The following is a 15,322-nucleotide window of genomic DNA, read 5'->3' as shown; positions in this document are numbered from 1 at the left end:
AAAGTATGTCAAAAACTCACAGTATATCCTCTTATAAAAAAAAGACATACAAAAGGTCATAGTAGAGTAAAAAGTAAGTCATCAAAAATCATATTTCGGTGTAACAGCGCAGCTCGAAGGCTGAAACACAAACAGGTGACTAGACGAGTGCAACAGTGAGAACACATTTATTGAAGTATACAGTCAGGACGTTTGGAAATGTCAACAGCAAACAAAACAACAGCAGTCCTGTCAGAAGAGGAAGACAAGCTCTTTGTTTAAGAACAACATCAGCTCAAGTGGTCAAGTGGTCATCAGCTGATGACCAAGACAAAGAAGAGCCGGAAAACAGGACACTGACCCCTGGTGGAAAGGAGTGGTCATCACAATAGTAAGAAACTTAGTTTGTGTCATATTAAGTCACAAAAAGGTTCATTGTAGTTAACCTCGTGAAAAATGTCGAGAAAGGTTACAGTATAGTATATCGAAATAAAGTCAGAAATAAGGTCAATGTGTATTCTAAACAAATGTCATAAAACAAAATCCATAGTTAAATGTCATGAAAATGTCAAATTATAAACATTGTTTGTAGTATGTCAAAGGGAAGTCTTAAAAAGTCTAGTACCAGAAAAAATGTCAAGGAAAATGTCATGAAATAAAATAGTATTAGTTTAAAAGAGCCAGAAAAAATGCCATATCATAGAATGTCTTTAAAAGTCACAGTATAATATGTCACAAAAAGACATACAAATTCATAGGCTCTAAGTGATCCATCTGCATGGTTTTGTCTTAAATAAAAAACAGCCGGGAGACATCAATTTCTGATTCATCTGTCGCCTAAGAGCCTGACAAAATTAAAGGGTGCATTGTTATGCTACAAATGAATAAAACGTGCACAAATACATTTCTACATAATATAGGCCCAAAAAAACAATAAGCTAGACAAACAAAAACATTTTGTTCAGTCATGATTCACGCCAACGGTTCCTCATCGACTCTTCTAGATTAAGTTACTCAATAATTCTACTTTGTATAGAGGGATCGGTCATTTATGGGACACAAACAATGGGATGAGAAATAATTAAAAACCAAGGCTGGCCGCACCAAAAGCAGCTAAAGGTTGTCGTACCTTTTGGTTTTAAATGGTTGTATAATTATCTGAAAACATTTGTTCTAGGGTGTTTCTACTCAAAACATCAATTGGACATATCCATTAATAAGAGAATACATTTCTGAAGTAATTCTCACTTACAGCACTTTGCCTCTGATGAGCCGCGATCGCAAGGTTTTGTCTCTGCGGCGTTGACGTCACATACATTTACACGTGCAGGAGTCCTGACCAGTTCAGACAGATGAAAAACAGACAAACACCATCGCTTGGGGTAGTAACACGTGTGGACGTCTGTGTCTTATGCTCTCAGGAGTCACGCTACACTATCTCACAGAACATTTCATATCACTCCTGTCCACAGAACAGCAGAGACTGTGCTCACATGTGTCCGACCCTGAGTCAAGTCCCGCCTCCTGTCAGCTAAAGACACTTAGCGCTGCCGTGTGACCTCAAGCAAAACCCCCCCCCGACTTTAACCACACCGTACCTATACATGCAGTGCATATATAACTTCCTCCCCCCACTCCGTCCCCCCCGCTTCGTGTTTTCCAACCTGACTCATGGTTTTCCATTCACACTGCTGGCAGACGTTGAGTTCTTGTTGCGGCTCAGCCAGGACGGCAGAAGGCTGCGGGGCCTCGGCGGCCGGGTGGGGGCCTGCGCCAGGCGGACCATGCGCGGTGAACGCCACACCTTAATGGTAGAGTCATCGCTCGCAGACAGCAGCAGCTCCTGGTCAGCGGGGCTGAACGCTACCGAGTTCACCACGTCGTCATGTGCCAGACGTGCCAGGCAGATGTTGTAATGACGGTCCCAGATGTAGCCATGCTTGTCCTCTGCTCCACTACAGGGAGGAGATTAGAGACGTAAATCAGCAGAAGCCTTCGTGGTATCATTATTTCAACATTAATAGTAGGGCTGGAACAAGCAATGTTTTCATTATTGATTTTCCTGCAGGTGTGTCCCCTACATCTTGCAAGTGTCGGTGCTATAGAGACAATGTAAATAAATTACACAACAACGGTTGCTCAAAATAATTGCCGTCACATGTAAAAACAGGAGCACTGTGATGCTTCTGTCAATGCAATATTACAGTTTGGAAACACAGACGTTTCTACGACACAAGCTTTGTGTTGACATTACAGTAGCAATTCCCTTATCATACATGCCGACTTTATGGCAAAACATAGGCAAATGAATGGCGAGGGCTGCATATGTGAAAAGCTGGTCTTTGGTCACGCACCTGGCAACAAAGTCTTTGCTGACGTCGAGGAAGATGAAGAAGCACTCATCGTTAGGCGTGAAGGCTCGATGAGCGCGCAGGCTCCTTCTCTCCTCCCTCAAACTCTTCAGATCGATGACATGCAGGTCGATCTCCTCGGCAATGGGAGGAGGAGACATGGGGTCAGAGATCACACACCCGGCTGGCCAAGCCCGGCTATTCACATAAAGGTACCTGATGAATGAAAGAAGTAAATTCATGATTCAATGCTATACGTAAATCAGAAATGTTGATTTTATGCTGAAAAATCTGTGAAAACATAACAAACATTAGATCCTTATGTGAAAGCTGAACATATCCTCCAAGACCATGGGCAGTAATATAATAGCCTCCACTCTCCTGGGTAGACATTACATGAGATTTTGGCACATTTGCGCCCGTTTTAGCAAAACAGCATTTGGCCACGGATGTCACAGTCGCTATTCCAGTTCATTAATGTGAACCCACATGAAAGCATACCGAATCTATACATATTTTATTACCTATGGTCTGGAGAAAGGCCCATCCCAATGATATGTCCATGGATATCAATAACATGGTCTAGGGAATCAAAAAAATCGTCTGAACTCCGCTCTTCCCCGAGTACAGGACCACAAGTGGTCATCTGGTCAGGCTTGATCCGCTTAATACCTAGAAAGGGACAAAGAGGACCCCATGAGACATCTGACAGCATTGTGTGGAATTCTTCTGATACAAAGTTTCATAAATTTGGGCATTATTTCTTCATATTTTAGCTCCGATACCAAAGCTTGGAAGCGAGCTTACCGATCTGGTGAGGGGAGTATGTAAGGCTGCCGGTGGTGAAGAGTAAGTACGTTTTGTCCTCTCCCTCTCCAGACTCAGAGGGCTCATTTAGGCTGGACTCAGGGGCCTTCGTGTGGGCTCTGCCCATTATCTTAGCCACATGGGTCTCAATTGCCAACTCTGTGCGCCCTACAGTTTTACAACTCTAACAGGGAGGAAGAGAAGCACAAAAAAAGAGGCTGAATGAAGAACAGTATGAATTGAAAAAAAAGCATCAACAGGCCTTGAGTTTTACATCCAACTCACCTGTATAACATGCTCCAAGCCTGAGATGGAGGGCTGAGCAGAGTGAGCAGTGGGAAGCCTTGCTTCCTCGCCCCTCTCCGCGCCCTCATCTTCTTCCTCACTGCCGGAAGTTCCCAGATCAAAGAGGAGGGGCTGGTGCTGCTGCTGCTCCTGCTGCCCTTTCTGCCTTCGAGCCTGGGATTGGGCTTCATAGTCGAGCAGCAAATCCGGGTTGTCGTGACGACGGCAGTGGGCCACCATCACTGTGCGGATGGTGCTGGCGTTGACGTTCTGGATCTTGAAAAGGCGCTTGACTACGTTGACGTTCTCCGATTCAACATCCTGCCGGAGAAAAAGTGAAGGGGGAAGAAAAGAGACATTGAGTGCATCTTTGTTTTCAACCAAAGTGTTTGTGACCGACATGACCAAAGAGGCTTTGGCTGCTGCGCTGGGTCTCACCTGGAAGGCTTTGTTGAGCCAGAGCACAGAGCAGGACGTCATGTTGCCTATCCAATGCAAGTTCCCAGAGATCAGGTGGGTCTCATTCAGCCAGCAGCCAAACACATCGTACGGCTTGTTCCTCACACGCGACAACAGTGTGTAATTGTCTGCAGTGTTTAAAGACATGGGGGGGGGAATGAAATAGTTTGAAACACACACAAACTCTTAGTTAAGGAAGGACAAAATATGCACCTGAAAACAAAACATAGCTTCAAGATGCATCAACAGGAAACTGCACACGATGACTCTTTTGAATGTGAGATGTTTTGGTTCCTACCCAGACTGATGACAGCGATTTCCCCCGACGAGGAGTGGTGTGGGCCCAGATAGACGCCAGACACAAGCAGCAGGGTGTCGTCAGTGTTGAACTGGGAGAACTGGGTGTAACCCCAGTTAAACTCCCGCATGCTGGAGCTGTGCACCATTGAGATATTACCGTCTAGCCGCTCCGTGTCCCATAGCTGCATACAAGAAGCCAGAGGACAGGAAGTGAGTGGATGATACGGAGGACAACAGCTGATGGTGGTGACACATTTAGGGGTTCAGATAGTTTACTATTCATAAAGAGGGTTTATTGTAATTGCATATATATGCAACCAGAGGTTACTGCTTACACCTGTCAATGGAAAGTTTCCTTAACATGTTGCATCTGGGTTTTGTGGAAATCTGCTAAACGGGAAGCTCCAATGGACATGCAGGAGACTGATAATCATAAACCTGCTAGTCAGAATCTTTTAATTCAGTTTGCCTTTTTCTCTCACAGACGTTTGTTTTTGTTTAGTACATTGTTCTATGGATAGGCAACTCTCTCACAAACAGATCATAATGACTTCTCAATAACCTGCATGTTCTCATCTAAAACCAATAATATATATTCATTTGTTTACATTTTAAATCTGAGAAAGCAAGCAATATGAAAATATATGGGTTTCACCCTTAAATGTGTTGATCCAGCTAACTGTTAATAAGCTGCTTTGTTTCAGGTTTGCGTTTCATCACTTGTTGCTCTGACAGCTCCAGATTAATTTTAAAGGAGCTTCAAAGAACCAAGAAATCCAGACTCATGTCAAATCATCATTATAACAGCTCAGTCATCCATGTACAAAGAACGGATGCCCAGGAATTGACTAGAAAAAAGATTGTTCTGGTTACTTTCAGTCTGGCCATATTTTTGCCAAACTATTAATTGGATTTTAAATGTTTTAAATCACCTGTTCTGCGGGTCTCTAATTCATTAGCCGAGCTGCTTCTCAGCAGACAAACTCCAACATTTAAAAAATATGATTGAATTAAGATTTAAAATTCTAATGAAACTCATAAAAATTACAACCTGGAGAAATAAACGGGTCAATAAATAAGAACACAAAGAGATTATTTTGACATTTGTGAAACACACATGTAACAATCTGAGTGGCAACATTTTTTTTTTTAGGTTCACTTGTTGGAGCTCACTTAGGCCCTTAAGTGTGTACTTTGAAGCTGGACTACCAGTTAACTAGAGAAAAGAAAAGTTCTCTACTAAAGTTAAGTAACAAAATGCTAAACACAAATCACATTTCACGCTGGGAGAAAGTAAGAAAAAAAGATCTGGGCTGAAGGTAACCTCAATAACCTTTTAATCCCTACCTTAACGGTGCAGTCTTTGGAGCAGGAGGAGAAGCGGTGCCCCCTGTGAGAAAAAGCCAGGTGAAGGACTTGGTCAGTGTGCTCTCTCAGCGTCTGAACCTCAACACAGGGGATAGAGTCAAACAGGCGCCTGAACTCCCTGTACCATGACACCGACGCTGCACAAAGAAAGATATAGGTTATTTAAACCGGCAACAGGCGTATCAATATCTATACTCAAAGCTTGTTTGAATGTTTTTGTTTGTTTTATAGTGATACAAACTAACTTTGATTTCTTCTGTTAAACAAAAGATTATTTACCTGGGTGTCGGGGTACCAAACGTGGGATGCGGTAGTAGCTGTAGAACAGCTCCCTCCAAAGGAACTCATCTCTGGAGACAGCCAGCCACTGTATGCAGGTCAGACCTGCTCTAAGCACATCATCATGGGGAAGATGCAGGAAGATATCCAACACCAGGCTGTCCGGCAGGACTGGGCCACACTCCATCCTAACATCCTGTAAACAACACACACAAAGGGATGGTTAGTTTCCCCTTAAGTAGCTCTACAGATGTCAAAATAATGAAGCCATGACCTGAACTCAAATCTGATTAGACACACTTGACTGATTACTTATTTTGCAAGAAGTAGCATTTTTTTTTTTAATTTTAAATTAGTATTTGTTTTTACTCTTATCAATAATATTCCACCGATAAGTTTGAAACGTTTTCTTTTATTCCAGATGTTAAATTGATAACAGACTCTCCACTTAATTTCTCTTGAAAAAAAAACCCATTCACTGTGTGCAGCACAGAGAAATACGGGGCTCAACCTCAAGTAGAGAAATTTAGCAAATCCTCAAGGCCAAACAGAGAATGATCCCAACATGCCAAACAAAAGGTTTGTACATACAACTGTCTTAATTAATCAGTAAATAGTTTTTCTATAAATTGTGAAATTTAAAAGAAAAAGAATAGAAATAGAAATAAGACATATTCTAACTAAGAATATATATTATAACTTAAAAGAAAAAACAATCATTAATGTTATTGTGACATCTTCATCCAAAAATAACTAAAGGCATCACCTTTTACGGGTATTTGAGCCGACTGGAGTTTTTTCAATGCAGACAGCACTGATCAGTTTATTTAAGGTGGGTCCTCAATTAAAAGCTCAAACAATCACATTAGTGAAATGCATGCAAACTACACTTAATAAGAACGAATCGGTACCCTCGTCTAACTCAACGAGCTCATACAAGCAGCTCTTCTTTGAAGAACCAGTCCGTCGGTTGAAGATGACCTAACATGGACATCTTTGTCGCATGTGCAAAACAGTTAAAACCCATTACAAGTTCGTGTGTTTACACTGAAAGCAAACCGTCTAGTTTTCCTGGTCACATATGACACGACGCATAGATAATGATCTGATGGCGAGCGTGCGTTTATTTGTAGTTTTTAAGCATAATTTCAAACTATGCTAGCAGAAATGTCCATCAAGCTAACGTTAAGATAGCTAACTAGCTGTTAGCTGACATTTGCTCTCAACATTTAGTTACGACATTTATTTCTTACAACAAGTGGTTACTTTTATAAACTAATGTTTTCGTTGTAGGATGTAATGAGCTTGGCTCAGGTAACACTTGTTGACATAAACTGTGACCCACCTGCTGGATCAAAGTATGTTGGTGAGAAAATCAAGCGGCTAGCTAGAGCCGCAGAATAGCCACAGATAAAATGACAACAATCCTGCAGTAGTGGTGAATCAACCAGACTGTACTAGCAGATCACAGCATCATCGCTCAAGGCTGTGTTAACAGATCACAGCATCATCGCCCAAGCGAGTCCAACTCAATTTATACCAATTTCATACATTTTCCTCTTGATTATGATGAAACCATCTCTTGGTGGCCTAATAGCCACAATATATGCACTTTTTTAATTCATAGAAATTATCACGAGGCTGATTCTGATTTTTATTGTATTTTTAATAAATATATGTTCTATCTATTATTGTCAATGTATCTTTTCAATGTGTTACAATATTTATGAATGAAATATACTTTGCTCCTTGATTTCAGTTGTTATTGCAAATAAATGTTCATGATGGACATATAATTATTCTTTATATACAGTACACATTGTATGAAAAGATGACTTGATAAAGATAAATGTGGACACAGTTATTATATTAATTACTGTCAATGGCAATATGTCTTTGTTCATCGTTTGTATGTCTTTGAAATAAACATGCAAAGGAAACATTAAGGAAAAGACTTAACAGTAATAGTATACTTCCTGTATCCGTGTGGTGACCCATCAGTCAGTGAGTCTCTGTAGGAGAATAAACGCTCATTGGATCACATTGGAACCGAGTATTTCCAGACTAACTCATAAAGAAGATATTCATTTGGATCTATGCTCTGACTAATATTCTCTGGTAAGTATTCAAACTTTTTCATACAATTTAAACTGGCAATTTTTGTTGCAAAAAGGTTTTATATAGATGTTATTGTTATGAATGACATATCTACCAATAAACAGCCTTATTCTTTTCACTGTGGTGAGAAACACATTTGTATCAACTAGACATATAACATGAAAATGCAGAGTAGGATTGTGTGCAAAATAGAGCGGGTTAAACCTGATAGGGTTGGGATCAGATTACATGCCACAACATGATCTCAGGAGCAGTGCCACTGATACTACAGATAATATAAATATTGCTGTTTGTTTCTTCCTTCCTTCAGCGCTGCGCTATGCCGCTGTGTGGATAGCTTCTTGCTGTGGCTCCTCAAAAAAGGACAGGACAACTAGAGGATGACTATACCAGTGTCAAGGTGCTCCCTGCTGGAGGAAATTAAACTATTTTGATATAATGACCTATGTTGATGTGTTGGCTAAACTGTCTTTTTTTCTTCAAGGTGCGGGCCAGAAAGTGTGGACAATCTCTAATGATGAAACAACATCCAGTCAAAATCCTCCCTAATTCCTTTTGGACAGAAGAGATGCCCACATTTCCCCTCCCCCTTATTTATTTCTGAAGTTCATTAACTTGCAGTATGTTGATCTTTGTTGCTCTGTACTTGTTATAATGACGACTTGTCTGAAAACTCCTTGTTTGGAAGTTGGACAATGTCTGACAGCAGACATGTGCAGCAGTGGCTCAGAAGTGGCTTACATCTCCTGTATACCAATTATGTATATGGAATAAATGCAATGTTGTCAACACAGCAAGTTAATCCAATGAATTATGTAAGTGGTTATGAAGATCATGTAATTATCTCTGTAATTTAAGTGTCCATGCACTGTTTCTATAGGAAAGGCTTACTTTTCTCTGACGATGCTCTCTTTTCCGGAGTATCTGGCGCCATCATGTGGAAGACAAAACAACTGCAATTACCTTATGATTGAAGCAAGACAGAAAACTGATTAGTGTATCACTTATTTACAATTTAGTCTGTAAGATTAAAACAGATTTTATGTCCACCTCTTTGATAAACTAGATATAAAGGTGGACAATTGTTTTTGGCAATTCATCAAAACATCAAAACATCAAAACGTGCACCCACAGACATCACATAACAAGAATACTGACAGTATGATAACTGAAATGAATAGAATACACAACATTTCACATAAGTAAAACAAAAGATTAAAATCCAGTCTCTAAGAAATGCTTGTATAAATACTTGAGAAACAAGTAAACCCTGAACAAGTTGCCTGCAGTCTATCACAGGGCTGACACACGAAGAAGAAAAAAAACCTTTGGCACTGAGCCAATGTGCTGTTTACCTGTCCAGTGTTTGACCCAACCACCTGTGTTTTACCCTGCTTGACTTGTCGCCTACAGTGAAAGTCAAAATAAACAGTCAGTTTAGAAAATGGAAGGAAGGTTTGTTTATAGAACTTTCTTTCCATATTTTACTGATAGAGAAACAAAAACAAACCTTTAGATTAGTTGAAGAACCTTGGCAAAGTGTCTGTTTCTTAGCAATGGTAAATTCCTAATAAAATAATAATTTAAGTGATGAACTCATTCCTATTTTTATTTCAAACTTAGTATTCATCCATGCAAAAAAATATATTTTTTGATTCGTACTGCAGTATGATATATGATGTACGATATATGATATGCATGACGGATCAGGAAAAGACGTATGATCTTAAGGCGTAAAGCAGCAGCATTTGTTTTTTTGTGACTTCTAAGAATAATTAAAATAATTACCATATGTTATATCTTATCATATTTATTTAGAATAGAAGAAAGCACAAATGTATTTACATTTACATGTACAGTATAGCATTCAATACAATTTTACAATTACACAACAGTATACAGTCTGTGCAAGATTAAAGTGACAATTTCAGTTTACAGTGAGGATGCAGCTGAAACAATGTACACTGGTGGCCACGTCCCTTAGTGTCTACTTACTCTACAGATCTCTGACTGTTTTCACCTGAGCTGGTGAGGATGTGATGCAAAATAAAAATGTAGAAAATATTGGTTTTGTCTCACATTTGTGGTGATGTACATGACACAGGTTTAAAGATTACACAGATAATAACAACTTGTTTGTGTTCTTTCATCTCTTTTCATCTTTCCAAAATACAGACAAACATTAAAACATCTTTCTGCTGGAATTCTGATCACAATATAGCCAAATAAACAAGCAATACAAATAAGGCAACATATTCAAACGTCTGTGAGATGCTTTGCTATCCCATCAACTCCTTTATGTCCTGTGAAGGCCTGTCCCATCAGCGTCTCCTTGACTTCTCCACGACAGCTAGAACCTAAAGTGCATCGTTGTTCTGCGTGACTGTCCCTCCGCGTGTCATCATAGCACCATGGTGGGGATGTGGTGCACCAGGGGCATATGGTGGTGGGACATGGCCGTCATCTGTGGGGGAGGAGGAGATACTTTGGACGACGCGTCGGCTGCGTGCGCCGCCGGTTTGTGCCGCGCGCTCTTCTGATGCGCCCTCAGGCCCGCCAGCTGCGAGTAGGCGCTCTGACAGACGTGACACTTGTAGGGCCGCTCCCCGGTGTGCAGGCGCACGTGGTTCCGGAGGGTGGACGACTGGCTGAAGCGGCGGTTGCAGAAGCGGCAGACGAAGGGCTTGTCCAGAGTGTGGATGCGCATGTGGGAGCGCAGGTTGCTGCGGGAGTTAAAGCCGCGGTGGCAGATGACGCAGCGCATCCGACCCGCGGTGGTCGTGGGTGCGGGTGGGGAGCAAGAGGAAGGGCCCTCGCAGGAGTGGGAGTCTTCTGGCAGAGGGAACAAAAAAGTAAGGAGATGAGATTAAGTTGATCTGCCGCTCAGATCTGGATGTTTGATATATGTACAATTGTGTTGCATTCCTGATATTGATCCGTAAAAGTATGGGCTACTCACCATTCCTGCTTTTCTTCAGGTGTTCTTCATCTATTCCCGGAACTCCAGGGATTCCCAGGAACGTGTTGTGGGTGTTTCCATACCAGACAAGAAGCTCCTGGTCTGGCGGGATCGTCTGAGGAAAGAGGGCACACGTCAGCTAATTAGTATGTGGCTTTGTGGCCGGTGCAACATGACAATGAATATAGCTGAATTACAGAAATCACATATTCAATCATCCCTCTGGCCGGCAGACGGCGCTGTTCTAAAGGGCATTTACATTGTTGATGGTCGTCAATAAAACCCTATAAAGCCACTGACCGCCCAGTCAATGTTATTCCCACAAGATACTCTTGTAATTTATAGTAAATTCTCACCTCCGACGCCTTGTAGAAGATGCTGCTGCCGATCTGCACCACCTCCAGGTTTTGCTCTTGTTCATTCCGGGCGCACTTGATGTAAGTCATCCAGCTGCGTTGGTCCTCCTGGCTGGCATCGATGAAGTAGCGCACCGTGCCGTCCTCATTGAACACCTGAGCGCGCACAACAGCGAGGAAAATCGCGTAAATATCGAGAGGAAGTTATGAAACACCGACTCTGGATCGGCCGAACTCGGTCGTGTCATACGCATCATGTCCTGCAAAGCTGAATGAATGAAGTCTAGACTTCATCAGACAGACTCGACTCACCTCCCACATGAGGTTGTTGTTCTTGAGCAGGTCCACGTGTTCAGGGGACAGGACTCTCCCTGTGAAGGGGCCCATCTCAGTCCCCGCTTTGATCCAGGTCTTTGAGAAGATGCCCAGACCTTCTCCAGGGATCGAGCTCTGAGCGATGATCACTTCACTGGGCAGCACCAGGCTGGACAGCTTCTGCACCTCTGCAAATATAAATAAGAAATGTGAGTTAAATAGAAGCTAGAGATGTATATGTGTTTCAAATAGAGACTGCATTAACAAATGTGCAGTAACATTGCACTAAAAGGCAGTTCCAATAACGCACATATAGACTCATGTAAATTCGGAGTCGATGCCAAAGCGCCTCATGAAACAGGAGAGCTGGAAAAGCCCTGAAAGCAGCTAATGGACTGGATCTTATTTTAGTCACGAAATATTACGCTACACCGTATCCTCCGTTTAATTCGATTATCTGGTTGAATTGAAAGTTTTTGTTGTGCAGAGAAACCCCCTCGGAAAGCTTTTTTTATCCGCATCAGAAAGGGGAAAAAGAAGGAGAGAAAAAAATCGTGCGCTTCTTTAATGTCAAAATCAAAGATCTTTTTTTTTTTTTTTTAGGCTTCCAAAAAAGTCGGGCCGAATAGGGGTTAAATGGTCCTCTATTGCCCAGGGTCCAGCAATTTGTCATGCTTCAGATGTGATATTCATTAAAGTTTACTGGAAAAGAAACGGCTAATTCCAAATTCATTATCCTTTTAAGAACTTTGTAGCAATAAATTTGCGCTGAATGAAACGAGGACTTGTTTAAAAGACTCAGGAATTTCTGCAACAAAAAAATGGAAAGGCGATTAGATGGTTGACATGCAATGAATAGCATTAGATTTACCCTTCACGGTGCATTATGCGAGGAACAGCAAATCTTTTAAGGAGAAAGAAAGAGAAAAGCTCCGGAGCCCCATAGCTGCCAAGAGAGGAAAAGAGACTGTCCGGAGATTGATGAATGCGGGATAAAAACCCAGGACGTCTCAAAGAAAGGAAACCTTTCTCTCCTCGAGGTTTAAGTGGAAACTTTCCCAGGTCAAGCACAAAGTTAACCAAATGAATTTAATGCCCTGCGTCGTTCAATCAGCGGCAGCTACACGCCTAACAAGCCTCGAAACGCGAGGTGCCAGCGCCCTGAAAGGGTTAACGCGTTAAATGGGTCGAAATAAAAGCAGCAAACGAGGGAAAATGTAGAAAAACAGCAACAAGTTGAGTGAGAGAAACGTTGGGAAATAAATGGAGACGGACAGTGGAATTTGTTTTGTTCCTTGCGCAAGACGGAGTCTTCTTGAAATGAGGAGGATAGGAGATTATATTACTGGGACTAAATGCCCAAATGTGTCTGTCAGTGACAAACTTCAATAAAAGGTGATACGCGTTTGTAGAAAAGGTCATACAATCTAAACTAAACACATTATTTGGAAAATAAATATTGGCTATAGGCTTCAAACTGTAATACAATCATGCTTATAATTCCCACAAGAAGAAAAAAAAACACATTTAACTCAATACATCCTTAACATTAGGCTGCAAACATCCAAACACGCACAGCAAAATGCACACACAATCGGGATTAAAGTGAAATAAAAGAGTCCCGGAATGAACCAGCATGTCAGCCTACCTCCGACGAAGGACTGAGCCAGCACCTCGGCGGTGAAGGCGGTCTTGGGGCTGCCGCTCTGCCGCTCCTCCGCCAGGTGTTCGCCCAGCACGTTCCTCCACCTGCCGTACAGGAAGCTGTGCAGGATGTCCGAGGTGATCACGTCTGACAGCGAGCGGCTCGGACACTTAAATCCAGACTTGAGAGCCAAAGCGTCGGCGGGTAGCACGGAGCCCATGTTGCAAATAAAAAGAAGAACCCTGTGAAGTGACAACAGCGGTTGCAGCTGCAAATGGAGCGATACAACAACAAAAAAAGGAAAAGGAGAAGCAGAGCTGCTCCTCAGTGCGTCCTTCTGCTCCAAACCGTCTGTGCGTAAAGCTGCCCTGCCTGGCTGTGCAGGGTCTCTTTATATAAGTGGCTAGTGTGACCCCTGTCTAATTACTTATTAATGACACACCCCTCGGCGTGAGGAGCTGCCCGCTGCAGCCAACACACCAGCAGACATTCAAAGCAGGCAGTCGAGAGGATAACTGTGGCCCCAACTTTATTTTAGTAGTTATCTGCATTTAAAGTTGAAGTAATAAAATTAAAGCACGCAACATTTGTTTTCGGGGAGCTGCAAATGCATGCTGAGTGGCACGAACTGTCGATATATATATTTTAGAGTGAAGAAACTATATGATGAAAGTTTAACGCGCATCAAAAGCCCGAGAATAAAAAAAAATAAGATTATAGTGCAAAATATAATAAAATAAAACTATTGCACTAAAAAAAAAAGCATGTCTGTATTTATAACAACAACACATAACGCAGCCAGGTTCCAGGTAGTAAATATAATAAAGAAAGTGTTCTGGGAGTTTATGTGATAATGTGAGTTGTTCTGAGCACAAGTGGGTCATTGAGTCTGGGAGTTGCTCGCCCATTTTTTTCTCATGCATTTGTTATTCATGTGGTGGTAGTAATATTTTTTTTTTTTGTGAGGAGTTAGCGCGGGAATAACAAGAATGGAAACAAGCTCGACGTGGAGTTTTTTTTACAGCATTGTTCACATGCAAAAAATGCAAAGCTGCTTTGACGTGGTTCACTTTTTCAAGCCCTTGTTGAGGTAAGCGGTTTAATATTCATGGTTGTTCGGAGCCCCTTCGGTATTGTGACAACGTTTAGATGAGTATATACGGCCCTTTTCTTCTCTATAGTCACAGTCCACTGTGTTTTTTCCTCTCTTGCCTATTTTTCGGGCTTGATGGACTGGGGCTAAATGGGCAGTTTTCCTTCTTTTCCAGCAGAGAGGACATCTTTATTCCATCCCCGGCTCACAGGTTTCCTATTCAGCTCCCCTCCAAGTAATGTCAGGGCCCTGAAAAGTGCTGCAAATCAATCTTTCATGGTGTTTTGAGGGCAATTTGACATCCATGCACTCCTCTTTTCACTCCAACAACTACAAGGGGATTGTCCGAAAAATGGGCAGGTTGTGCTCTCTCTTTCTTTCTCTCTTTCTCTCTCTCTCTCTCTCGCTGGACGAATATGGATTATGTCAATTTAATGAGAAAGAAGATATGGCAACTAAATACAATAGCGGAGTTTTTTTTTTTTAGTTGAGGAGATAGTGAAAAGGCAAGGTGAGTGACAGGGCACGAAAAAAGATTACTGTGAAACAGCTGCTTTTTATGAGCGGGCCCCTCCTACATTTGTCTCCTTTTCCCAGATGAAATTTCTCTGCTCTTTCAATGGGATTCTTTCTCATCTAGATTGATTTACATTTATAGCATTCATCGCACAAATCCGAGGTAAATGGCGGAGGACAGGGGGTGGGGCCGCTTCTTTATTAAAGAGGAATTAAATGAATTGAATTGGGGTAACGCATGGATTTGATTTGCTTATTTATGCATTAACCTATGGCATTATCTGGAGCTAGTAAAGCCGCGGGCATGTCAGCAATAGCAAATTATCCTGCTTAGCTGTTCCATTGTAAAACAATTTAAGCTATTATTCTGTCCATTTAAAGCTTATCAATTTAATGTGGATGATTGACAATTATTGCACAAAGAATGCGGTAATGGTTTTATTTCAAAGAGCTGGTGGGAAACCTATCAAAGAAAATCATTTGTTTGTGGAT

The 15,322-nt window shown here is 41.7% G+C and overlaps 2 protein-coding genes and 1 long non-coding RNA gene across 3 annotated transcripts; 1 reads left to right on the top strand and 2 right to left on the bottom strand.

Annotated features, from left to right (window-relative positions):
* Positions 1 to 151: 151 nt before the first annotated feature.
* On the bottom strand, positions 152 to 7,284 carry fbxw5 (F-box and WD repeat domain containing 5). The gene is made up of 10 exons (XM_034546700.1): positions 7,174 to 7,284; positions 5,829 to 6,024; positions 5,529 to 5,686; positions 4,180 to 4,363; positions 3,861 to 4,009; positions 3,423 to 3,743; positions 3,138 to 3,321; positions 2,855 to 3,002; positions 2,334 to 2,546; positions 152 to 1,934 (listed from the first exon to the last, which is right to left on the bottom strand). Exons 2-10 carry the CDS (start codon positions 6,013 to 6,015, stop codon positions 1,649 to 1,651), a joined length of 1,830 nt encoding a protein of 609 aa, XP_034402591.1. The 5' UTR covers positions 6,016 to 6,024; positions 7,174 to 7,284; the 3' UTR covers positions 152 to 1,648.
* Positions 7,285 to 7,847: 563 nt separating this feature from the next.
* On the top strand, positions 7,848 to 8,582 carry LOC117740933. The gene is made up of 3 exons (XR_004610653.1): positions 7,848 to 7,946; positions 8,257 to 8,346; positions 8,431 to 8,582. It is a non-coding gene; the product is annotated as an uncharacterized LOC117740933 (long non-coding RNA).
* Positions 8,583 to 10,347: 1,765 nt separating this feature from the next.
* On the bottom strand, positions 10,348 to 13,441 carry LOC117740799 (PR domain zinc finger protein 12-like). The gene is made up of 5 exons (XM_034547362.1): positions 13,225 to 13,441; positions 11,574 to 11,764; positions 11,262 to 11,417; positions 10,906 to 11,020; positions 10,348 to 10,778 (listed from the first exon to the last, which is right to left on the bottom strand). Exons 1-5 carry the CDS (start codon positions 13,439 to 13,441, stop codon positions 10,348 to 10,350), a joined length of 1,110 nt encoding a protein of 369 aa, XP_034403253.1.
* Between the last annotated feature and the right edge of the window lie 1,881 nt (positions 13,442 to 15,322).

This window comes from Cyclopterus lumpus, chromosome 12 (assembly GCF_009769545.1).
Source record: "Cyclopterus lumpus isolate fCycLum1 chromosome 12, fCycLum1.pri, whole genome shotgun sequence".
Classification (NCBI taxonomy): domain Eukaryota; kingdom Metazoa; phylum Chordata; class Actinopteri; order Perciformes; family Cyclopteridae; genus Cyclopterus; species Cyclopterus lumpus.
This window is presented reverse-complemented; position numbering and strand designations above follow the sequence as displayed.

What these genes read in the sequence shown, in the direction of transcription:
- fbxw5 (XM_034546700.1), bottom strand. Translation starts at nt 6,015, where the DNA reads ATGGAGTGTGGCCCAGTCCTGCCGGACAGCCTGGTGTTGGATATCTTC. An exon ending in CCAAAGACTGCACCGTTAAG is followed by an intron (nt 4,364 to 5,528) that starts GTAGGGATTAAA and finishes TCTTGTATGCAG; the next exon opens with CTATGGGACACGGAGCGGCT. An exon ending in AATCGCTGTCATCAGTCTGG is followed by an intron (nt 4,010 to 4,179) that starts GTAGGAACCAAA and finishes TAAACACTGCAG; the next exon opens with ACAATTACACACTGTTGTCG.
- LOC117740799 (XM_034547362.1), bottom strand. Translation starts at nt 13,441, where the DNA reads ATGGGCTCCGTGCTACCCGCCGACGCTTTGGCTCTCAAGTCTGGATTT. An exon ending in GGCTCAGTCCTTCGTCGGAG is followed by an intron (nt 11,765 to 13,224) that starts GTAGGCTGACAT and finishes TTATATTTGCAG; the next exon opens with AGGTGCAGAAGCTGTCCAGC. An exon ending in ACAACAACCTCATGTGGGAG is followed by an intron (nt 11,418 to 11,573) that starts GTGAGTCGAGTC and finishes GTGCGCGCTCAG; the next exon opens with GTGTTCAATGAGGACGGCAC.